Raw genomic sequence first — 24,778 nt, forward strand, 5'->3', positions numbered from 1 at the left:
AATCAGAAACACATTCTCCAGAACTGGAGTTCTTTAAAAAGTCACATTCAAGAATACTGCGAAATTACAGAAAAGGATGCACAGAAACATGATGCTCTAACATAGAGTCCATGCCGCGTTTGCCTCATGTTGAATAGAAAACAAAATGGCTCCATTATTGCATTTAATGACTATTCAGTGACTCAAGAAATGAATATTCATGTTAATTTAGAAAAAGGTGTGGAAACACTGAAACAAACGAATGTTTTTGGTCAGGGTCTGTTGGTCACTGTCTCTACGGGAAAGTTGATAAAACGTGCACGCTATTAGCTGCCACTAACAGATCGTACTCTAACGACGTGTCGGTTGAAAATACCTGCAGAGGTTTGTAATAATAAATGGCGACAAAGCAGCCAAAGCCGCATGAGTTTCATCAACTTTCTGCCAATTATCTCTGGTTAAACCTTTGCACCTCGACTAGGCACTCAAACACCGTTTGCTCTCTGTAGCAGCGAATAGTGTTTCTATTCAATTGCTATGTTCAATGGTATTATAGTGCAAAAAATCTACCACATTTAGGAAATACATATTCTTAAAAAAAACATACAAATATATGTGATAGTTCCAGTTTCATGCCAAAAGACAGTCTCACAAACAGATGGGAAATGAGAACAAAACTCATGTGTTTTTAAATTCTCACACTGTAAATCCCTTGTGAAAAGTGCCCTTTACTCCTGGGGTAAGCTCTCTATCCGATCTCTTCTCTCACATAAAGAACAGAGTCATATTATTACTCAAAGTTATCCAAAATTGTGAGTACAATAACTAAACTATTAAGTTCACCTTGTTTTTGGTTTGTGATTGTTTTCAACAACGAACCAAACTCGAGGAAATCCATGGAATGTTTTGATATCGTGCAAAAAGAAGACGAACACTCTTCTCTCCTGACAGTTTCTTAATGCGTTTTCTGTGGCGCGCATCTCCACCTGCATGCTGCTTGTAGCAGCGCATCATGCTATGAATTCTGTTGGGATTTTCCCCACTTCAAAGCCTCCGGAGAACGATTCTCCACCTGATCGGCTTCTCTCTGTTTCCACAACAAACAGTTCTGGGGGGGGGTACATCCGCCGCTCCCAAAAGTCTCCCTGTGAAACTTCTTGTCCTTTTTTTAATACGTGTGGTGTAGTAAGTCCCCGGCTGTGCCACTAGGGGTCCTCTTCCATGTCGTCCAGGTTGGGAGCCATGATGAAGTGTTTTGGGTGAACGAGACTCTGCTCGTCTGCGTACTCCTCCCAGCGTGCGTCGTCGCTCTCGTGGGTGATGTAGCGCTCGCCTCGCCGCGTCTCAAACTCCCTGAGGTCCAGCCATGTCTGATAGTCCTGAGGAACAGAGACATGAACTTTTAAATTATTCCAGGATGGTGCTCCTTCGTGAGGAGGTGTTGCTGACATAAAGTCATTGAATTGTGTGTATGTCCACAGGTTTATACAACATCTGTAATGTAATGTAAATTAATGGATAGTGTGTGTCAGTGTTCCAGTAATATAAGAACTCTCTTAAAGTAGGCCACTACTATGGCAACCTCTATGCAGACGCCTTAGTGAAACGAACCAATCATCCTCATGTTCTTTGATCAGGTGCCAGCTAGTGAGCCTTTCGGCAAGTGCAAACCAGATTTTACTGCAGATGTGTTGTACACAAATGATATGATGCATCCTTGGTTGGAAGCAGGAAGCATAATGTTGGCATGGAGTCAGTAAGTTTGTTTCCGTTTTTGCATCATGGAAAGTCATGCTGAATTGGCTATTAGCAGTTCCTGTTTGCACTTTAACCCATGATGTACTGACAACTATCAGTGGACCGTTGATGCTGAATAAAATATCCAAACGTGATGATTATGAGGCAACATGTTTGGATAGTGAGAGTCATGCTGAATCCAACATTATGCGTATTATGTCTGTGTGTTCAGGTTTGCCTGAGTTACGACTCTGAGAAGAAGAAGAAAGCTAATATGTCACCTGTAACCAGGGATGGCTGAGACACTTGTCAACGCTGTACCTCTTCCTCATCTTGACTTGGAGAAGATTGTTGATCAGATCTGTGGCTGTGAAGGAAATTGAAAATGAGAAGACTGAATCTATAAACTCAAAAGATCTATCATCTCATACCAACAGATTACTTAAGGATGTGCCTTTGAAAGGGTTAGACTCTAAGCAATTCACAGCAAAAGATGAAGATCAGCAAGAACAGGGGTTACTGAAGTTGGTTTACTAAACAACAACACCAGCACCCTCAGTTGTTTCAACTTGTCATATCTTTCAGACTGTATGTAGGGGTGGGGGGGGTTTGCAGCTGGGGGAGGTTTGAGAGTGAGTCACCTCGACCGCAGACAAAGAAAAGTAAGAGCAGTGTTCAGACGACCCAGACGTGTAGGTGGAAAGGACAAGCCTGAGGCTAAATGTCTCGAGTATCACTTTGACATTAAACTACAGGTTTAACCGAGCCGCCAAGCACTTACAAAAGTGAAGGACAAACAAGCCAACCGGCAGATTAGATCAGGCAAGGGTGAATTCCTGCTGTAAAGGGGAAGGGAACAAACAGACAGATTGTTTTAGGTCTTCTTACCCTCCGCGGAGATGTCCTTCCAGGGCGTAGGGGGGTACATGAAAGCAGCATTCTGGATCTGGTCGTTAATGTCCTCGTCCTCATTAAAAGGGAAAGTCCCACTCAAGCTGACGTACACAATGACTCCCACTGACCACATGTCTAAGGAGCGGTTGTAGCCTTTACTGCGCAGCACCTCTGGAGCCAGGTAAGCCGGGGTGCCAACCACCGAGCGCCGGAACGACTTCTCGCCGATGATACGGGCGAAGCCAAAGTCGCACAGCTTTACCTGTGAGAAGACGGAGAAATATGGTCAATGCATCCACACACACACACACATGCGGCCTGCATCAATACATATACATGTCTTTTTTCTTTTTTTCACCTGAGGAAAAGGCTCTGCCGAGGCCAGTAGTACATTCTCAGGCTTCAAGTCACAGTGAACAATGTTTTTGAAGTGCAGATGTCTCAACGCCACCAGGATCTGTTTTGCGAGGAAAAAGTCGAAAAAGCACAGACTTAGCTAAAAAAAACAAAAAAATCCAGATGACAATGATGTAAACTCCAGCGTCTAAATGTTTTAATGCATGAGGTGTCTTGTATAAACAGGGTAATGTTTGTATAGTCTAAGCAGTAGAATCTATGATGCAGCCATATGGAAAAATAACAGCAGCATAAGCATGCAAATGCCCTTAAATACTTCCATCCTGACCGGTACCTTCGCATAAAGACACATGATCTCATCTCATCATCCCATCTATATTCACGAGGCCTGGCGTAAAGCGAGCGCCGCACGCATGTCTGCCTATGGCCTTGTAGCAAAAACCGCAGAGTGCCTGGCTCCCCTATCCTGACCCTGACTTTGACAGAAGTCCTCCCGGCCACATCACAGCCGGGCCCGCCGCAGCTAATGGGGCTGTCGTTGACGGCCCCGCTTCTGTTTGGGGCCCGTGATCCGCGGATGGCCCAGGGGCCTGCTGCTCTTCTAATCAAGCCACAAAGCCACCAGCACACTGCAGGCTGTAATCCACGGCCAGGGAGGGGGCCGTGATGCCATGCAGGCTAGTCGCATAAACAATCCCCCCCACCCCCCAATCAGCTCACCACAAGAATAAACAGGCCCTGGAGCTGCAGCAGACACTCAGTGGGCTGACACCCAAAAAAAACAAAAAGGGAGGACAGAGAGAGGGAAAGAAAGCTTTGATACAAAATAAAACACGGAAAATGCTCGCAAGAACTTTAGTCTAAAGCGTGGAAAGGCAACAGAACGCTGTATGTCTAGTTGATTATCATTATATTTGAGATCAGCTGCTTACAGTTGAGAGAATACAGAGAATACAGTCAAATTTGGCTTTGGAGCGTTCCAGTTAAAGTCAGCCTGAGAGTGCTGGAATCTTAATCTTAAAGGCTTGAGGGGGGAGGTGAAAAAACAGGAGGAGATGGAGCAACACAGTGTGTGTTTCTGCAACACGGACCTGTGTGACCAGGAACTTGGTGATGCGTTCAGGCAGTTTGCTCTTCTCGCTGGACAGAATCATCTCCAGCATGTCGCCGTGCAGCTTCTCCATGACGACGAACACCCGCTCCGGCGTCTCAAACATGCACTCCAAGTTGACGATACCTGGGTGATGCAGATTCTGAAGAAAAGCACAAAAGACATTGAGTCTTCACTGGTTCAGAAATAGTGAGGTAACAACTTAAGGAGAGACAGTGCATAACATTGTAGTGTATATGGAAAGGCTCCCGTCCAGGCCTCTCATACGTGCAGTGCATAGACTTTGATTTCATTGATGGATTCTTGTCATTACCTGTAATATGGCCACCTCGTTCCTTAGCTGGCTCTCCTGCTTAGTAGGAAATCTCATCTTGTCAATAACTTTGATGGCCACATCTCTGCCGCTCTTCCTGTGTTTGCCTAGGATATGATGGGGACATGGTGTAATTAAGAACTTTAAACAAATGCTGTACAATTCACAGTAGAGCTATTTTATATCAAATGTATCAAAAGCAAAACATACCTCCATACACAATGCCAAACTGGCCGGATCCCAGCACCTCATCAGAGAATATTTGGTACACTGAAGCAATATCCTATACAGGGATCATTTTCAATGTTACTGCTGTGTTTTTTCCATGTTGATATTGGCAATCAGTTAAGGTTACATCATCAAAAGCCCGGAAAAAAACAATTGTGCTCTTCCAAAATGTTTTCTGGTATTGCAAAATCATTTACTTTTACTCAATGCAGAAGTGGAACTGAGATGAAAATCCCTTTACCAGCAGCTTCCCCATTCATGCAGCACAAAACTTTAGTAAAGAAACAGTAGGAATCTATTTCAGATTTGACCACAACAGATACTTTAATAGCAAATGAATGTATGTGCATGTGCAGGCTGTGCTGGGAAATTGTACAACAGCTCCTCCCAGAGAAAAGAAGGCCCCACTCACCACGTTCTCCTGGATCTGGCAGTTGGACACAGATATGCTGATGGACAGCTCTTCTGGAGAACAAAACACATGATGTTTCTACATTCAACAACTTAAAAAACGACACTTTACCAAAGCATAAGCGTGAATTTCTAATTGCAATCCGAGACGCATTGCTCAAATACTAGTATTTCTTTTTCTCTCCACAACTGTCAAGCTTATCGCAGCTGCATACAATATGTCACACATAATGAGGCATTTTATTACACAATAAATTGTCTATAAAATAGATCTGGGAAGCTAAGTGTGCCTGAATGGTGCAAGTATGCGATGCATTTCATAACAGACGCAGTGGCTAATTCTGCATGCTGGCCCATACAAAAGCCTGAGATAAAAGCAAGTAGAAAACACGATGCTGTGATCATTCAGCTAATGCTACACGCAAAAAAAAAAACAACTTTTGATTTGGAATGAGAAACTCCCACATAAATTACACCAATATTTACATTCAAACAGATAATTGTCAATTCGTGTTTCTGCACAGTCATGTCAGTTCATTTGTCACCACTGTCATCTCCGAACGGTGATTCATTCATAGCCGTACTTCCTTTAGCCATTAGACACTAACACAGGGGTTTCCCTGCTAAAGCTAAGGCTGGCTACCGTGCTTTTTGAACATTTTAGCCAAGGTGGTGCAAAGTGGGCGCTACTTTCTAATTGAGCAAACCTCAAACTTATTATCAAGACATTTCATTTATTGTAGCCTCTAGCCCTAAGTAACCTATTGTGTTAAGTCAGGAAAACCCCTCTCAGTGATGACTTATAATATAGAAGTCATCACTGAGAGGGGAAACAATTCAGGCAGTCACAAACAACATTATAAACTATGCTCTACATCTCTCTTAATCTCACAATATAGATAGCTTTTGCATGCCAAAAGATTAGGTATGGCTCTTGGCATCTCATTAAGGACTAAATTAACTAAAGAAATGTTCAATGAAACATCATAAAAAATATGAATGTTTAGCACTTTTAAATCCCCTTTCGACACATGACATTCCAATGTCCTATTTAATATGATCGACCGTCTAAATCACCTTTTAGATAAAATTAACTATGCTAGCTCTAATTCAAGTTGTTTTATCATTTATTCCACAAAAACAATGCTTTTTTTAGCACAAGAGAGCTGTCATCTTCCACTTACTGTGATCTTTGCCCTGGCCAGCAGGACTGGCCACACTGGGCTGAGGGGTGACGGGCATCAGGGCCTGTCTGATGGCCTTCTCCCAGCCCTGAGCCACATCCATGCCGACTCCTGAGGCGGCCAGCGCGGGGCTGTGGTAGTGACTGTAGTTGTTCTCCCCTACATAGTAGACCATGGTGGCTGTGATGATCTCGAAGCAGTGTGGGTTGCTGCCCTGGGCCAGATTACTGTAGTCTCTGCACTGTTCCACCTGGAGGATCTCGGACAGAGGGATTTCCTGTGGGAGGGGTGAGGCACAGAGAATATTTCATCAAGTATATTTTTATCAAGTGAGATTTTCACTATCTTTCTCTCTTTCTTCATTTAGTCCACTGGTTGTTGCCTGCACAGTCACAAACAACCAATACACCTGAGGCATAAACAATGTATTGGTGTAGGAAATAACAACATGCATTATATACGTCATATTACCTTTTGAAGGAGAGAGAAGAAATAGAAAGAAATAAAAATACAAATTAATAAAACAATCTACAGAAATTGCTAAAAACGATTTGCTCTATCAAGTCAACAAGTTTCCTTCTTGCTTTAAAAGAAACATTTCATTTTGACACATTTTGTAAAACTTTATTTAAAGGTGATTATCTGATCAAATAAAATACAAACAGAAACAAATCTTACAGTAGCAGAAACTTTTTAAATGATGTAATGCACCACCGAAACCATAACATGACAGAAACAACAATAGAGGTAGTAACACTCACACACTCCAAAAGTCTCCACACTCGTTTGTTGCAATCACACACAGTGTTGACTATATAGTCCCAGCTCTAACTTTCTCCTTTACTTCTTCTCTCTCTTATGAGCACATACAGAGGGGACAGTTTAGCACCCCCTTCCCCTTCCCCTTCCAACTCACTGTCAAATCAAAGAGAGGAGGGAGGGTCGAAAATTAAAAAAAACACAAGAGATGCTCCAGCCAATGGGGGCTCACAGAGGCGCACGCTGTCCCCTCCGCGTGGCTCACCACAGAGTATCAGATGATGTGCTTGTGGTTAGCGGGGCCGGGTCACGTGAGCGGGCCCTGTGGCGGGCTGAAGTGCTCTGGTTCCCTGATTACAAGGCAGGGCCAGCCAGAGGCCCCATATGAGCACGAGCCGCTGGCGCTGCCGCTCGCCACTGAGACGAAAGACACGGCAACTACCGTTCCTCCACAGGGCAGAGAGTTGGTTGGTGGGTGGGTGTGTGAGGGGTGGGGGTGAAGGTGGGGGTATGTAAGTGGTTAGGGGTGTGTGTGTGTGTGTGTGTGTGTGTGTGTGTGTGAGTGGGAGTGGGGGACGGGTGCAACGTTTGAGTGCGACAGGACTCAATCTGGCAGAGACAGAGAGAGAAGCCCCCTCACCCCATAAGAGGTTCTTCAGAGAAAGCCACAAGTACAGGGGTCTCGTCTTCAAACAAGGAGCCGTTATGGCTTCCAAATGGAGAAAATGGCTGCCATGCCTGCCAAGCAAGCCACCACACGACCACCACACTAATCAGATTGGAGGTATAAAAAAAGAGAGGAGAGGGGAGGACAGTGGCCACACACTGATGAGCAGCAGGCTAGAAACTTCAGAGAAGAGGACAGGATGGAGGGTTTCCCGGACGCAGACCGAGCATATGGAGAATCTGTGGTTTTCTGAGAAGAACCCCCTGAGAGAACCTTTTTCTACTGTACGCGCAGGAAATCATCTCACATCATCTATCATCGGATACGTATCTGCTACTCCGAAGCAGCAGCTATGGAACAAAGACCAAACTTTGGAGCATTAAAAAAAAGGCCTTTACAGCTAGCCTTCAATTCGCCTCCTGGAGGTCTTAAACGTAGCTGAGTGCCAAGTTGATAATAAAGAACCACATAAAGCTGCCAGTGAACACACCCTAAAGGAGTCGGTCCCTGCTGAGGTTTCCTCTCTGAGGCTTTAGTGGCAGGGGATGCAGGGTGTGACAAAATAATTGGGAGAGGAGGGTGAGGGAATCAAGATTATTTTTTTCTGATTTGTTTCACAACCAGCATAAAAGGGTAGTAAGAAAGACGACTTTAGAAACAGCTGCGTATAAAACCACCTGTTTGACATACACAGACACACACTCAGAAGTAAACTCTCGCACTGGAAACTCTGCAGAATCCCACGCTCCATCCCACTGCAGCACAAGTCTGACCACAGCTCGAGAAGGTGTCAACGTCTCAAGACACACAAAGCGGCACGAACAATAAAACGATTTTGACACAACCACCAACACACATGTGGAAGTCTTTACCTTGCAGGCTCCCTCCCTGAGTCCTCAGTGTGTAATTACCGTGCTATTAAGCCCCTGCGGCAGTGTAATGACTGACTACGGTGCTGGCACTGAGCGGAGAAGTGTCACGCACTCTCCGCAACTGATTTTACATATCAAAGTTACAATGTTTCACTCGCAGCCACCACTTACTTGGGAATGGAATTTTTGTTTTTTTAAATTAAGACTTCAATTCAAAACTCATTCTCAGGTTTCTCAGACTTTAACTATGATATAGAATAATCATGCATCAAAATTCTCCTCTAAATCCACTTTTTTTTTTTTTTACTTGGGGATCCCTATGGTCAAAAGTACGGCTCTCTCATTAAAACCCCTTCAAATGCCCCATCTGATCTGATCTGATCTGATCTGACTATAGCTAAAGATAGCGACTGTTGGGGACTTGATCCTTTCGCTTCATGCAGGGAAGAGACCAGGCTTCCCACAGGGGGAATTTCAGCGGGCCGAACTGACCTCAGGGTAGTTTACAGTTGCAACACGACAGCCCTCAAGCTGAGTCATACAGCTACCACTGGGTTAGACCGAATTGACATACCTCTCATGAGTGTGATGGACAATATGCAAACATGGATATGAAAATGGATCACTCCTAATGGCTCCAACGTCACCACGTTTGAACCATAAGAAAGTAGCGCAATGGTAAATTTGCGATACACTGGAGCTATAATGGGGACTTCTTATTCATTAAGCTGCTCCATTTCCTGACAGTTCATGAAATGCTTCTGTGCATTTGATGTGAAGGACAAGGACAGGATTTTCCAAGAGATGATAGCTTCATGCTTACTTTGTAGAACTTGGCTCCGGTGTCGTTCTGGAAGAGACTCAGACTCTTGCTCTCCAGCCTCCAGTAATGTCTCTTCCGCTGTTCAAGGGGGAGAACGAACGCAAAGTCAGTCCAAACGACAACAAGCACATCACCCACCGACGTCACAGTGCTTTAGAATTTAGTTTCATGAGGAAAATACCTTCTGTGCTGAATTCAACACATGTGAACAGCTTTGGAGAAGGAGTTTTCCCCAGCATACAGGCTAAGCACAGCCTATTTTTCAGACTGGGCTCCTTATCAGTCTTACCAGGTTGTCCCTGCTCGTATAATGAACCATCCAGCCCTCCTTCACTAGAGTGGAGCTCCGCCTCTTGGTGTGTTTGATGGACTGGACCACCCGCATCAGAGGGATGTTGCTGCTGGTGGAAGGGCTAGACAAAAAAAAAAAAAAAAGAATCAAAATTTCATGAATCAATATGACAATTACTCGTACTTGACCTGAAGCCAGCTCATTGAACCCCTTATATTTATTCTTCTAACCACCCAACGTCTGGTAGGTCAGGAAGTGATGCATTTTATGTTTGCAGCAGGGGCAACACTACTGGAAACATAAAACGCACGCTGCTGGTGTAGAATAAACATAGGAATTGGGCAGTTGGACCTGGTGATTTAAAACATAGCCGCGAAGTCGCCGGTTTGAATCAGGCTGCCGACCTTTCTTTGCTTTTTGTTACCTTTGTTTGTTGCCATGTCTTCCCCTTCTCCCTATTGTTTCCTGTCCCTTTTTACTGTACCAGCCATGTTTGTCTCAGAATGGGGTAGCAGAAATGAAAATGTCAAACAGGACAACCTCTACTCAAAAGCAACACCTTCATACCTAATAGTCTTGATGGGCTCTTCGTCCTTCTCTCTATCCAATAAGGGAGAATCCATGTCGAACATTCTCTCATCTGGGGTGGAGGGTTCCTCGGGGTCGTCCAGTCCTCTGCCGCCATCCATGTCGCCACTGTCCACCTCCATATTATCCATAGTAGTGTCGGAGTCTGGTCCAGGGCTGGCTGGCTCTGCACACGAACATCATTATTATCATATTTCAAAGTGCAAATATCGCAGACATACCACTGTGACTGTGAACTAGAACCTACCTCCGTTGAAGTCCACCTCCCCCAAACAGTCCCGAGGTACCTTTGAAGCGCATCGCTTATGGCAGTTGAATCTGCAGTCTGACAGATGGAATTGGAAAAAAAAAGATAAGTGTGGCAGAGCATCACCGACACTTTCTAAAAATCAAACCACTCATCTAAAGTCCTACCTTTACACTGCATGCCCTGGCGAAAGAGACCCTTGAGCAGACGCTTGCAGTACTGGCAGATAGTGGGGCGAGTGTAGGTGTGAATGGCGAAGGTGTGCGGCACCTTGACCCGTCCCAGCACCATCTTCTCCATCCAGATAGGCCTGCCGCTCCAGGACAGGATCCTCTTCCCTGCCTCCTGATGGGACCTCTGCTGCGGGGGGTTGGAAGGATGGAAAGAAACAGAGAAGATGGAGGGGCGTTGGAAAGAATTTAAAACCATATGCAGGAAGGAAGTGAAGCGGAAAATACAGGAACAACAGCCTCAAAGGGAGTATTTGAGTGATTGGGAAAGACAGAGTGAATAATGGCATGGTAGTAGAAGAAGAGAAAGAAATCAGTGGAAAAGAGATACGCCACACTGAGCAAGCATAACTTTGCATAGTTACAACACGATCCCGGTAGTCTAAAAACGGTTATTAGATCTGTCAGGTTTTACCACATATTAAGTTCAGATTTTTTAGTAATGAACCAAGCTGGAAGATCCTGACAGAAATGGGAAGGAAGCTTTCTCCATTTTCATATATGAGTAGATACACAAACATTGACTTTTAATGTCATCTGCATAATTACTTTTCCTGATGACCTTTGTGTGGGGACAAAGACAAGAGGGGAATATTCCAGTGCGGGCTAGAGTGAAAAATGTTTCATTAGAAGGATCTCTCCGCTGAGCGCTGCGCAGCGCAATTCAATTTTCTGCATCAGTGGTGTTCTACAACAGGGCTCAGGAGAGTCCCCCATGGAAGAGAGCCAAATTTGATAAGTAGAAGACGTTTAACAGTTGAGACAAAGCTTGTGAGCAGCGTGCGGATTGACTGCCTCGCATTCTTGGCCAGTTCACCTGGCTCCCCGTCTGATTTAGGATGACGTCTAAACTCATTTTTTGTGTGAGGATGATTTAGAGAACTTAGAATTAAGAGAACAAGCAGATACTGTCGTCTTTCCAACTTTTTCACAATGCTCTCTTTCTATCCATTCCTGTCCAAGCACATGCATTTACGCAACCACCAATTAAGAACTCACCTCTTCCAGGACGACCACGGCATTCTCCACAGGTGCCGGTCGGGGGACGGAGAGGCAGGGTCCGGGCAGTGAGACATTGGACAGTCGCCTCTTCCTGACACCGGTACAGTTATTTGGGATCTTAAAGGCGCAGCGCTTGTGGTAGTTCAGCCCACATCCTTAAAACGTGAAAACACAAATGACATCAGTCACAAACGCTAAGGTAGTATGGATGGTACAGATTACAGCATATCGACCTGCGAGGTGAAAAAGGGGTGAGCATATTTTCATTCTGCAAATCGGCCACACGGTGGCACCACTGGTGGCTTGAAAGGAAAGTATTTTTTACAGTGTTTTTACAGTAAATCAACTACTTCCTTTTAATTTTAATTCACAGTCAGGGGACTTTAAAGGCAGCCTAGTGAGAGGAAAATTAAAGAATATCATTAAAATCTGATCCAACGAGGACGAGCACACTTCCACTGCGATCGGAAAGCATTTCACTAGCTACAGTGCCAAATCTTTCTTGTTTGCTTGCATATCTCCCTGATGCATTGTTGAGGTCAGAGATGTGGTGTGTTTGTGTCTGTGTGTGTGGATACAGTAGGAAAGAGGATGCATTTGCTCCCTAGAGTGGAAGGTCTTCACGTTGGTTAACTCACAGGCTTTCACAATGACACAGCAGGGTTCCACAGAATTCAACGAGGTGTTTTTGTGTGTTTATGTCTAACCTTCACATTTAAGCCCCTGCCGGACGAGACCCCAGAGCATCTCCCCACAGTAATCGCAGAAGGTGGGTGCCTTGTAGGAGTGGACGTAAAGGGCATGGGGTCGGATCTGGAAGTCTTCAACTGTGGCCTGAGCTAGAAACAATACAGAAAGTGGTCGAACTAAAAGTTGGTAAAAGCAAAACAAATCTGGAAAACAGTTTGTTGAAAAAAAACAAAAAAAACAGAGGAATCAAAAAGAAAAGAATGATGACAAAAATATGACAAATAAATCAAAAAGACAAGAAGAGAGCAGCCATTTATCAAATGTATTTCACGTGGTTTTTAATATAAAACCAATATCTAGTCTCACTAACAGAAATGAGATTCTCTCTGCAAGTGCTCCAAAACAAACAAATAAAAGTGCTATGTCTACACGGCTGCAACAGAGGGCGCCACATCCGCAAAGACACTTTTATAACGTCCTACCTTTATGTATGAAAGTGATAAGGCACACCCACGAGACACCAGAGAAAATGCACAATGACCCCGTTATATCAGTCAATCTTTGTTATTAAGAACACAATATCAAAACCACCAGAGCTGAGGACGCGTCCCCATGCCTGTCTCTCTCTTATTTGTCCTTCATGTCGGAGCTGTGTTGTGTCAAACACACACACGCACTGAACTCATTGTTGGAAGCGAGTGTTGGTTAGTCATGGCTGTGAATCATCAAAGATGTGAGGATGCGTAAGATATGGAGGAGACTGCTGCCCAAACTTGTTTGTGCAACTGAAGCTACAGAGCTTGCATTAGCTGTTCCTGTGCAGTCATCGATGTGTTCGCAGTGACCAAAGAGGGAGCAGTTAATCTTTATACTCAGGTGAAACAGAAATACCTGAGCGGTGGCGATAGTGATGTCATAGTGTGTGTGTGTGCGTGTGTGTGTGTGTGTGTGTGTATTTGTGTTCATTTCCTTTGAGGTGACTCAACCGAGCACATTTGCTTTTCGACAACTGAGGAAATGCTCAGCTGTTGTGATTGTGATGAGATGCAGACTTCCAACAACAAATATGACATGTGGCCTGTAAAAACAAATAGACACTTCCGTTGCTAAGAATCTGCTCCACATAAAAGAAAGGAGAAAACATCCTTTAAGAAAGAAATCAATTCAAGATTTAGAGCAGGAAAAAAAACTTTTAGATGTCATAGAAATCCTCACTGGCAATATAAAAAAGCCGGGTCACACGGAATTAATCAGATCTGCTAGCTTGACAAAGCAACATTTCCAAAGGCAGGACAGATCATAGGTCAGCTCTAGGGTCATCCCAAATAACAAACCTTATTTTAATTTTCAACCCACTTACTGGGGCCGCTGCTAATATATCATCTGAGATATTCACTTTTATGCAACATCAACACAGGCATTTCTTTTCTCCATTTCAGAGAAATACTGGCTGGTTGGGGGATTTTTTTGAAGTTTGGGTTTAATTTGAGAGAGAAGAAAGAACTCCGGCAGGTCACATGTCACGGGGTGAACACAGCTCCCTGGCAGAGACACATGAAAGGCGGCATTCATGTGCTTTTTCACACACGTTTGCAAAAACAACTGGTCGCTTCTTAGCAGTCGCGGTGTTATGTAATGCCCCGTCGTGCTAATTAGCATCAAACAACACCAAACATAAACTCGACACGTTGTTTTTCGGAGTGCTTCTCACGAAACGGAGAGGCTGACATGAATGCACTATCTGTTCGAGGCACAGAGCGTTCGTTCGGAGGCCACAAGTTTCCATCTGACAAAAACAAGTTTGCCATATTTATGATTGTAAAATATCAATTTCACAATGCCAGCAGTGGTGAAGAAGGAGCCTGTGTGGCTGAGTGTTTTTAAGGGAGTGAAAAATGGAACAAAGGGACAACGGGTCGGGGCAAAACCTCAAAACCTCATGGGCCGAGATGGCCCGCGCTGTGTCCGCTGTGTCCAGGGCCGCCCTGCACATCAGAGCGTGTTTACAGTCGGCGTGTCTTCTACAATCACTTACTGCGGGGAAAACAAACCCTCTGCTTTGAGCCCACGGCCAAGAAAAAGCCAGTTCTGCCTCCCTCTCGCAGTGAGAGAGATATTCAGACCGTCTCTCTCTCACGGCCGCGGAATCCAACAACAGGTCGGTTCAGGAAAACTGGAAGGGAAAATGACAGGAGACAAATTCACGGGGCGGGAAGAAGAGGCTCATATTTTTCTCTGAACCGAATGAGGGGCTCGGGAACGTGGATCTCCCACCTTGCGCTTCTCAAACAAAGTTGTCTGACACCACGCAAAGCCCCTTTCCTGAAGAAGGCCAAGTTTATTTGAGTGTTAAATGAAACTGCATGTGTTGCACGTGTAGCAAATCTGGGATCCGACTCGTCTGTGACGGTTTTCGTCAGGTATATCTCAGGCTATAAACTGTCAAGCTCCACTGCTTGGGCTTACACTTGCAGATGGATTTGTTGAGGTAGGAGGGATTAGAACGAGAGAAAGCGAGTAGAGAAAGAGAGCAACAGAGACTGACACAAAAGAGAGCACAAGACAAACACAGACAGTCAGAAACAAAAAGGAGGAAGTTCTCCAGTCTTTAGTCTACATTCCTCAGCCCTGATGCCTGCAGTATCCTCAGATCCTGAACCTATACAATCATCCCCCCGCCTAAATCCCCGCAAACAATACTCTCAGCCTTTTTTTCAGCACAGGTGGTGTCAGGTGCTTCCCAGTGGAGACAGATGGAGCAGGAGAACGGATTAGATCCGAACAGATACTCTGAGCCGCTTGTTGGTCTCAGCACCGCACAGGAAGCTGATTCATTCATCGCGGGAAACAACAGAGAAAAACCAAACACCTGCATAGCCGCCCGCTAGAAAGGTTGACAATCTGATGGAAACTTTGATGAGGAAGGAAGAAAAGAAATGTATCACACAATAAAAAGCAGGTGAGCGAGCGGGTGGAGCGCCGGAGTGATTCACTGGCAGCAAATTCAATTGACAACATCAAATTGAACAAGAATAATATTTCATTTTGACTGCAAAGTCTCAGTGAGAACAGAGTAATCTGACCCACTGAAGTTGCTTTGAGCAAGACGCTACAGGCTGTTTACTGGAAGGTTTGTCAACCATGACGAGGCATAAAAACAACACATGAAGCTTCCTCCAGTTTATTAGTTTAAAGAGCTGCAGCAACTAATCAATTACTTGTCAACTGTTTTGATAATCAATTCATCGGTTGAGTCATTCCAGCTTCATTTTCTGGTTCCTTGACTCCTCTGTGACAGTAAACTGAATAAATTGGAGTTGTGGACAAACAAAGACATTTGAGGATGTCATGTTGGGCTTTAGGCGACTCTGATCATTTGTCACTATTTTCAGACATTTTGTAAAACAAACTAACTAATCAATTAACCAAGAAAATGAAATTAAACTTTTGAATTTGCCAGGAGCAATAGTTCACAAATGTCTGTTGGGTTGTTTTTTTCCCTCACAAAAATGCTAAGTAACAATTCATTGTACCACTACTGCTCGTGTTCGATCTAATCTGAGAAGCTGGAGAAAAACAGCGTGCAAAAAAAATTCAACACATTAAAGGGGGGACACTATGCATCTATTCAGAGTTCCACTGCAGCCTACATACCAGAGAGCACCACCTCAATGAGGTCTCCTTCGTGGATGTCCTCTGCCGAGGTCAGCCTCTGCAGGATGTTCTCGTCGTTTAAGTCGTGGCGGAACAGCAGGATCTTGTCGTACATGCCAAAGAAGCCGCACTCTGGGAACTGGGGAGAGGTGGAGATACAAGTGAAGATATTAGTGAAATTCTGAGCCTGACAAATAATGACAGATGATCAACCCTGTACCTCTAATATTTTCTGCAGTAGACCTATAAATACACACAAGCACACACATGCACACACACACACATACACTCGTATTACATCATATCCAGTGGCTTACATCACCATCAGTATGGGGACTAGAGTATTCTGAACCCAGTGGCTCGGGAAGAGAGCTCCTGCTCACACCTCCTTTCCTCCCTTCAGAGGTCTCTACACTATAAAGCAGGAGGACATACCACTAAAAGGACCCTTCAGTGAAGAAGAAGTAAGTCATGTACGTGATGTATCAGTTATATTGTTTAATAAGTGTACACACAATGAAGAATCATCTGGATTCCAGCATGGCCAAGGCCCCCAACTCAGCAGCCACCGTCACTGACGATGTCTGGGCCGAACTAAACCTAGGCGAGCCGGGTCTGACTCAAGCCGAGTGCACCCACGTGAAGTCACATGATCACGCAAGGGGGCGGAGAGGGAGACGGGGAAGGAGGAGGAGGAGGAGGTAAACATCCTGAGAGGAGAATCAGCTCACAGGAAGTGCAGCGGCAGTCAATACTGACTGAGTCACTTCCTGTAACGAGGCAAGCCCTCTTAGAGAGCAACGTTCTTGACACAAGGAAAGGGCTACAACCAAATGATATGAGCACAAACACAAAAAAATTCTAACGTACACTTAATATTGCCTGCTCATCGTAACATCACTTTGCCAACCGGAAAAAGCTGATCAACATTGGACGGATGTTCAGAGCTGTCCTGCAGGGTTTGTATCAAAGCGGGAATTGGGGGCGCAGTTATTTCACACCATGGCTTGGGCCTAGTCGCAGTGCCAAGCAGGCTGGTACTGGAGGATCCACCAGCTGTTTCCCCCTGAACCAGGGTCACACACAATGGGCCACATAGAACAATGCCACTGCGGCCTCGGAGCACCGGGGGTTGGCAAAGCGTCTGGGCACGGGACACACAAGACACCTGGAGCCATTCAACTGCCAAGAATCACAGATACAGAGACAGCAAGACAGATTAATGGCTCCGAAAAAACACGGGTGTATCGGATGACTCGTGTCAACAAAAGCCAGAGGAATGAACTGTCAGAAGGCAAAAAAATTGAATTCTGCACAGAAACTGATGACTACTGAGGCCTGCTCTGGTCTTTCAGGCCGCAGGCAGGGAGACTAACTCCAACAAAGGATCTTGTCCCCCTGCCCCCAACCTACACTCTGATCTCCCAGCGGAGGAGGACAAGTTCCCTTCAGGGATCAATAAAGTACATCATAATATTACTTCTTGTGCAGCAATGGTTTTCCCATGAAAGGCCCTGCTTAGAATAGCATTCATGAACTGTTCACTCTTGGAATAAAGAACATGCAGCCAAAGCAGCATTATTCCTCGCTGTACATATTATGCAACAGTTGCGCTGCACATGATGCAATGTAATGTTGGACCAATCAACCAGGATATTATTTCTGGAAAGATACTTTGATATTTAATCAATTCCCCTCCAATGTATTGGGCTGGAGATAGATAACTCACTGGCAGGTATATCAAAACCCAAACTATCAGTATTGCTGGATTCTACTTGGGGTAATTGGGTGGAAAATAATAGTGTTTTTGTCATTTGGGTGAAGTGACCCTTGTAAATAAATATGGTAATTCAATTCTAGGTGGATGAGAGTGTTGACTTGCATTACTGTGAGAGTGGTCATTCCCAAATGGGGGTAGTGAGGTTGTGTCAGGTTAAAGCTTGCTTATTAACTGTAAAATTATGAACCGCGAAAAAAGTTGTGGGTTCAAATTGATTGGAGGTCCTTTCGGAAATAGAACCACAACGTTCTGACGTGCGCTCACAGTCACAGGCACGTCGCCGCCGTGACACTGATGAGTTGGTAATACTGCTAGAAGTGAGCCTCCACAAACGCCGTGGGCCTGTGGTGTGCTTGAGTGTTCATGTGTTTTTGCCAGATGAGGATATTTTGTGACAATTCACCGTAAAGAGTCATCCTTCCATCCGTATAGGAGTCCACCACCAACCAATCTGAAGGCGATTCCCTCTGCATCACAACTATTGCAAACGCAAACATGCAAAGTTAACAGGAGAAAGTTTTTGCTCAGCCCTGATTGTAACACAAGGCGCGTGCCTGTATAGTGGAACACTTCCAACTCGACATACCTACATCCTAAACCCTGTCACCCTCTGCGGTGATTAATGCTACGTGGCTCAAACCAACACCACGCAGGCAGTGGGGGCATCCTTCCTGAGCCGGCTGCGGTGTCACGGAGGGCTTTTTCCTCCACCCGAACCCGCACGCACATGGGTCGATGCCCAAATCTAGCCAGCTGGAGTCACCTCCCCCCCCATGCAACACTTTCCACTGTATGGATCCCAGGTCCCATTCCAAAGCCGGAGCATCTGCAGGCCAGCAAGTATAACTGATGCTAGGGCAGAGTACACTACTTTTTTCCGTGCCCCGTTAAAGCAAGAGGAAGCCTGAGAGGTACAAGAACAATAGAGTGGCAGGTTTAGGACACCTTTTAACAGAACGTTTGTACAGATAGAGCGATAAGTGATGGCTAACCTGTGGGCCTAAAGCAGCTCCGGGCACACACTCACGCAAAAAAACAAACCATGCTCCTGCACACATATGCGGCCTCACACACCATCACCCGCGCATGCTACTGCACACTTCGCCGAAGCCCGTAGTGACCAAGCATGTCTTTTGTCATCTTCAAACGTGAATCCATTCAGCGGATCAGCCGCGACCACACACGCACACCAAAGACATCGGCGCGGTGGAGCTGTGTGTGGGGTCCACAAGTCAGGCTGGAAAGACGAGTGGAAAGGGGCTTTGCAGTGGTAAGCTTTTGTTAAACGAACTAATCCGCCATTGATATGCTAAATCCTGTTATAAGGAAAGAGAGTGAGAGGCAGGAGAGAAGAGGAAAGAAGGGAGATGAAGAGAGAGGGGGGGGGCAGATCTGAAATATGGTCCTATTTCATTGGGGAGCCAAAAAGAAATTACATCAAGACAGCCATAAAGAAATGATCTGGTTTGAATAACCATGTGTGCCATTTGGCGTTGAGGAGTATTGATGCTATCAGTTGCAAAATGGTATAATTAGGGAAACTCAGAAGTCATAACTCATCCATGGACAACGTTCTGCTGAACATCTCCGCTAGCCCACTAAAATAACCCAAAACCAAAGTGTGAAGACAGGCACTCAGTCACACAGGACAATAAAAAAGCTTTTGTCAAAATAGAATAGTGTTCTGCGTGATTAATGCGGTCGGACGTTTGTGTCTCTGTGCATGGGGTGATGGGTGGCTGAGGTGGGCGGTAAACGGGAAGCAGCATTGCGAGCGGTGCTCAGGCTCTGACAGATTGGCCATGTGATTGCAGCGAGGAAAAGTATGCTGCTTGACCTCCGGCTGCCTCGCACCTTTATTAGTCTGGCAGCAGGCCAGACAGATGTGGAGGACAGTTCCAGTGAAATGTCCTGCTCCAGATCCGTCTGCATGGACATATTGTACATGTGCAGCTAAGTAAACAATGCATTCAAAAAATAAACAGCTCGCTGTAGGTCATGTGCTCACTAAAGCAAAGCTGCAACTAACGATTACGTTATTTCTTGATTAACCTTTTAATCATTTGGTCTATAAAATGCTACCACAGATTCATAAACCTCAAAACGATGTCATCACATAGCTAACTTTTTCAAAATGCAGTAGTTGCTGATTGTTTATCTGTGGATCAAATGATGAATCATCTCCACACTCATGCATTTTAAATGTATCCTTTTATTCCCTGCCAAAGTCAGCCTTTCATGCACACTAACAGTGTTCTAGACTAACAACAATGGCTCTCTTCACAAACACTCTGGATGCCGTTTTGTAATTCTGCATGATTGTCATGTGATCTCTCCCATGTGTGATTTTTTTTCTTTTTTTTTGGATAATCTCGACACACTGGCCTCTACTCTGTATTATAAGTAACTAATCTGTAACAGCCGGACCCCCTTCATGCCTTCCCTGAAGGCATGGAAAAGAGAAACTCAAGCACAAATATCAGTTCAGAAATAAGCACATACACAGTCAGCTGTCATTATACAAATCAATCTATTCCCATCAAGAAAACTAACCAACGGTTCCATTTAATTGGTGACCCAGGACTTCCAACCTTCCACAATTTAAAGATTTTCTCCAGACCCTTGTCATCTGAGTGTGACACAGATCTTGCTTACAGTTCTTTACCCAGTATAGGAGATTTATTTTTGCATTTAACTATTGTTTTGGCAATTTAATGGGACAGTGCACCTGAAGAAATTAACGTGAAAATGCTAGAGTGGATGGAAAACTTTCCACACGTTTTCACCCTGATGCCAATTCGAGCTGGGGAACTGTGTTGAAGATGAATGAGCAAGTCTCTCACTCGGCTACTTCTGAGCTGCCCCCCAAGCGGGCGCTTAGCTCCAGGCTGAAGACTGTTGTTGAGCTGGTCAGCTCAGGTGTGAATGTGCAAAAGTGAATGACTTATACTTATACTGCAGTATGGATGAGCTATAGCACTATAACATCAGAGGGTAGAGGAATATCTAAGCTCCCTGCAGAGGACAGAGGCTAAAGATCTTCATCAAGGTATACTGAGGTTCTGTGAAACACTAAGCCAGAGTCAGGAGGCATAAGGCCGTTGTTCATTTAGCTTGAGGTGGCAAGATAAAAGCTGTCACAAGATCAGTGTGATAGAAGGTGCTTTTTTTTTTCTCAGCAGATAAATAAGTCCATTGACTGATACCTCCAATTATCTAATAGAGCCCCGGCACAGATCACACTGCCCCAGAATCCCTCCCCCAGAAGCCACAAGATGTTGTTTTTTATTTGTTTCTGTTTGATATTTGAAGAGACTCCCTAAGAATACATTAACGAGAGAAGCTGGCTCAAATTACATATACATTCAAACTTGGTAAATAACTCCGAGCACGACTTGACGAGCTCCACAGTAAGTCATGAAACCAGAAGTTCCACTGAGCCACAGAGAGGGTGTCACAAATAGGAAAACACTTTTCTGCGCCAAAACGATGGGGAAACAGTTGTTTGACTTTGAGGTGTACGTTAACGACCGCAACAGAGAGAGATATCCAACGAATGCATTGGAAAATCCAATTATGCGCTCATGCGAGCCGTGGGGGGAAAAACTGTGTAATTACTTTGTTCAAGTCACATCAAACACGGTGTGGAAAACTGTGTTAATTTATTAAAGTCAACAGTGGAATTGTATTTGTTTTCATTATATATTATTAATGTGATGCCCAGCAAAAGTTTTCCACACGAGAAACACATGTGCAACGAATTATGCAATTACTAGAAGTGGGCATAAACATAATTCCTTTGTCACATGGAGTGAAGCATCACAAGACGGCACACTGGAAACACTCTGCTTTTCCACTGTCTTGTTCAACATCAAGTGTTTTTGGTCCTCCAGTTTGCTTATAATTTGGTTGTATAATTTCGAAATAATTGACTTTGATGGTGCAGATGTCCTCACTGTACTTATTGTTTTACTGTCTCGGGGAGGGAATGTTCCAAACCTAATGAAGTGGATGGAATCAGCAGCGAGCAGAAAGTCATACACAGTGTGTTAAAGTGCTACGACAACCATAAGAGCTCACATGAACGAGCTAACACATTGCTACTTAACCTGTTGTGAACTTTAGAGATGGACAATGATTGCTAACAAGCTAATGAAAGCTTCAAGTCCACATCTGAAGCATGCAATAACTGTGGCTGGTTGAATTAAACAAACATGCAAGAGAAAAGGATTATAATCTATTCTTTTATTTTTATGTAATCAAATGCGCCGATCACGCTTTTTTGCCGCCGACGGTCAATGAGCCATATCGACCGATACACCGCCCCGAAAAAATATTTGAATTGTCAATAAAGTATTTGCTTTGATTTAAAAAAAAAAATCTTGCATGCATTAGTAGTTTTAGTTATACTTCATAAGCTGCTAAGAGCTGGTGTAAGAAAGTTTAACAGGTCATAATTCTACAATTTTTCACGATTACGTTTGAAAACATCATGACAACATTAAAGTTCACCTTCGCCTAATACTTTCTACTGGAAAGAGCTTGAACTCATCATAATGCATCTTAATGCAACCTCCGTTAATATTAGCTTTTAGCTTAATTATTTAGCCAAGCTGGACTGTGCTGCCCAACAGCTGATAGCTTATTTCTTCTGATTATCGGCCGATAACAATCGGCAGCCGCTCAATATGGGCATCACTTACTGGCCCGGCCGATTCAGAGAGATGCAGGGTGCCAGAACCACACCCCACACTGTTCTACTCACTTAGCATGACATTTTATTTCATGATTTTGTAGGGTTATACAATACACTGTGGATCTACTGACCACAATCCATGATGAGTCAAGCAACTGCATACAATGTTCTTCCCTTCTCTGCAGTCAATGCATGCTTCTTTTCAATGGTACATTACATAAAACCACTTGCTCCGTCGTTTGCTGGCATAGGCCAACGAAAGCACAATACAGCTGGAGGCAGAAAGAGCAGAGGGGGGGGGGAGCGGCATTACCCTCATATGGTTTATATCCAAGCAGGCATCTCTGTACACTTGCAGGATCAAGCAAACTCATCCCATCCCTGTCCACTATACACACACATTCATAATATGTGCTCCTCCTGAAGTCAAGTCTTTTCCACAAAGGAAGACTCCACTAAGTGTAACCAACTGCAGCAGCCACATGCTGCGGAAGGGAAACTCATTCAGTGGCAGAGCGGCAAGAAAAGCTGTGACTTTCTCACTCTACGCGCTGACTTCTCGTTTCCTTCCATGTGGCAGAGCATGGCTCATGGCTCATTCATAGTTTGTTTTTTTTGTTTTTGCTGCATGAGGCTGTGTCATCGTGGAACACGGCGGTATGTTCTTCAAAACAACAGATCACGGTCCGAATGACATCTGACGCTTCTCAAAGCTCCAGCCAAGCGTGGAACGGAGCTTTACTTGAAATACATCTGGCGCTACAGTCAATTTCAATGTGCACCACACCGTAGCGATGCACTTTCACAAACTGTAAGGCACACCGCACGAGCTGAACATCTCCACCATCAATCAGCTGCAACTTCTCCTGGCTTGATGCGGCTGCTTTGTACAGACAGGACGCAGCATAGCGACGGAGCAACTTCTTGTTTGAGCAACTAAACCACTTCTCACACCTTGTCTTTCTCCTGCATGTTTAAGAGAAGTGTGAACACTGCAGCCTGACTGAAGCATCACTGACTGGTAAAAAAAGAGAAACGCAGAAGCTTGAAAAAGTGTCCAAGTGTTCATATGCAATTAATTCCCTGCTGGTTTCCTTCTTACCGTAAGCTGAGAGTTGCTGTGTGTGAGATTGCAGCCTGTGTGAGCATGTGTGTGTGTGTGTGTGTGTATCTCCACTTCTGGTGCAGACAAGTTGGAATCACAACTCTTAACCACTGAGCTTAGATCCAGGGCCTTGTCCTCACCCCAGCGTAGCAGGAGACTCTACACCTGTTATCCTAGACCTCTCTCAGTCATCAGGAGATGCTAACAGCTATACCGCTTACAGTGGCTGATGGTTTCCAGCCAAATCTCTTCCTGTTGTTTTATAAAGCGTTGCTCTCCAAAGAAAACCCCGCAATTTTTTCGCCCGTCTTTTGGTTATTTGAATCCGGAGAAACAATACTCTTCTGTGGTCATATGGCCTGCGGAATAAAAGCACTGAAGTGGATGGGAGATAATGGGGATGAGGTCAGTGTTTGGTTGCGAGCCACTGTATCCCCAATGAGAGCACGCATGACAGAAACAGTCTCTCTTCGATGACTTCACACATGTGGGTGTTTGCTCGCGTGCACATGCGCGCGCGTGTGTGTGTGTGTATATATGAGCGCATGTGTTTGCATGAGAATTTCATGCATTAACATTGTCCAGAGGCCAAGCAGAGAAGAGGAAGGCTGAGTCACAGGATCTAAGGCCTCTCAGGAAAGAGAGCAGTGTGATCTAAGACATGCTTGGCCAGGCCCCCGCACGCTGCTGATGAGTTATAGCCCCGCCGCGATCCTCCGCCAGCACCTCTGCCTCGCAGATACACTGCAGAACACACTCCATCTCCCCTCTCTGGCCTGGAGTCGCCGGGAACAGCTGCCAGATTTTACCTCCACGCAGGGCAAATAAACAGGTGAACTCGGGGGGGAATTTATGGGAGATTGATGGCGACTGCACTTTCTCTTGTTCTGGCGGAGCAGGAGGTCATGAGGTGAGCGGTAATAGCAGGATGTAAGAACATGCTGCTGTTGCTCAACAGAAACATTAATAATAGCCGCAGGTTCGGCAATACAGAAAGTGGGCAGGCACTAGTAGCTGAGGTTTTTCTCTTTATGAGTGATAATGAGGACTTACTTTTTACAGAAATACAGTTGTACCTTCGTAAAAGAACTACACTTCAAAAAAAACACTAAACCAAACACTCAGTAGAGCCAAATTCTAACACTCAAGCTGTCACCTT

At 44.7% G+C, this 24,778-nt stretch overlaps 1 protein-coding gene across 6 annotated transcripts in view; it reads right to left on the reverse strand.

The window, feature by feature from the left end:
* Positions 1 to 544: 544 nt before the first annotated feature.
* The window catches only part of prkd3 (protein kinase D3), a 33,431-nt gene continuing 9,197 nt past the window's right edge, over positions 545 to 24,778 (reverse strand). For 3 of the 6 annotated variants that reach the window (XM_031847225.1, XM_031847219.1, XM_031847221.1), the window contains 17 exons: positions 16,039 to 16,177; positions 12,402 to 12,587; positions 11,692 to 11,849; positions 10,630 to 10,822; positions 10,463 to 10,540; positions 10,195 to 10,381; positions 9,625 to 9,748; positions 9,336 to 9,413; positions 6,215 to 6,491; positions 5,032 to 5,084; positions 4,602 to 4,674; positions 4,392 to 4,498; positions 4,059 to 4,220; positions 2,969 to 3,067; positions 2,605 to 2,872; positions 1,998 to 2,083; positions 545 to 1,358 (listed from right to left, as the gene is read on the reverse strand). In XM_031847225.1, the coding sequence (XP_031703085.1) occupies positions 1,185 to 1,358; positions 1,998 to 2,083; positions 2,605 to 2,872; positions 2,969 to 3,067; positions 4,059 to 4,220; positions 4,392 to 4,498; positions 4,602 to 4,674; positions 5,032 to 5,084; positions 6,215 to 6,491; positions 9,336 to 9,413; positions 9,625 to 9,748; positions 10,195 to 10,381; positions 10,463 to 10,540; positions 10,630 to 10,822; positions 11,692 to 11,849; positions 12,402 to 12,587; positions 16,039 to 16,153 (2,418 nt within the window). In that variant the 5' untranslated portion in view covers positions 16,154 to 16,177 and the 3' untranslated portion in view covers positions 545 to 1,184. The remainder of the gene's footprint in view (positions 1,359 to 1,997; positions 2,084 to 2,604; positions 2,873 to 2,968; positions 3,068 to 4,058; positions 4,221 to 4,391; positions 4,499 to 4,601; positions 4,675 to 5,031; positions 5,085 to 6,214; positions 6,492 to 9,335; positions 9,414 to 9,624; positions 9,749 to 10,194; positions 10,382 to 10,462; positions 10,541 to 10,629; positions 10,823 to 11,691; positions 11,850 to 12,401; positions 12,588 to 16,038; positions 16,178 to 24,778) is intronic. The other 3 variants (XM_031847222.1, XM_031847224.1, XM_031847223.1) reach the window with 3 other exon arrangements.

Source organism: Anarrhichthys ocellatus, unplaced genomic scaffold (genome assembly GCF_004355925.1).
Source record: "Anarrhichthys ocellatus isolate YVR2014 unplaced genomic scaffold, GSC_Weel_1.0 scaffold7, whole genome shotgun sequence".
Taxonomy (NCBI): Eukaryota; Metazoa; Chordata; class Actinopteri; order Perciformes; family Anarhichadidae; genus Anarrhichthys; species Anarrhichthys ocellatus.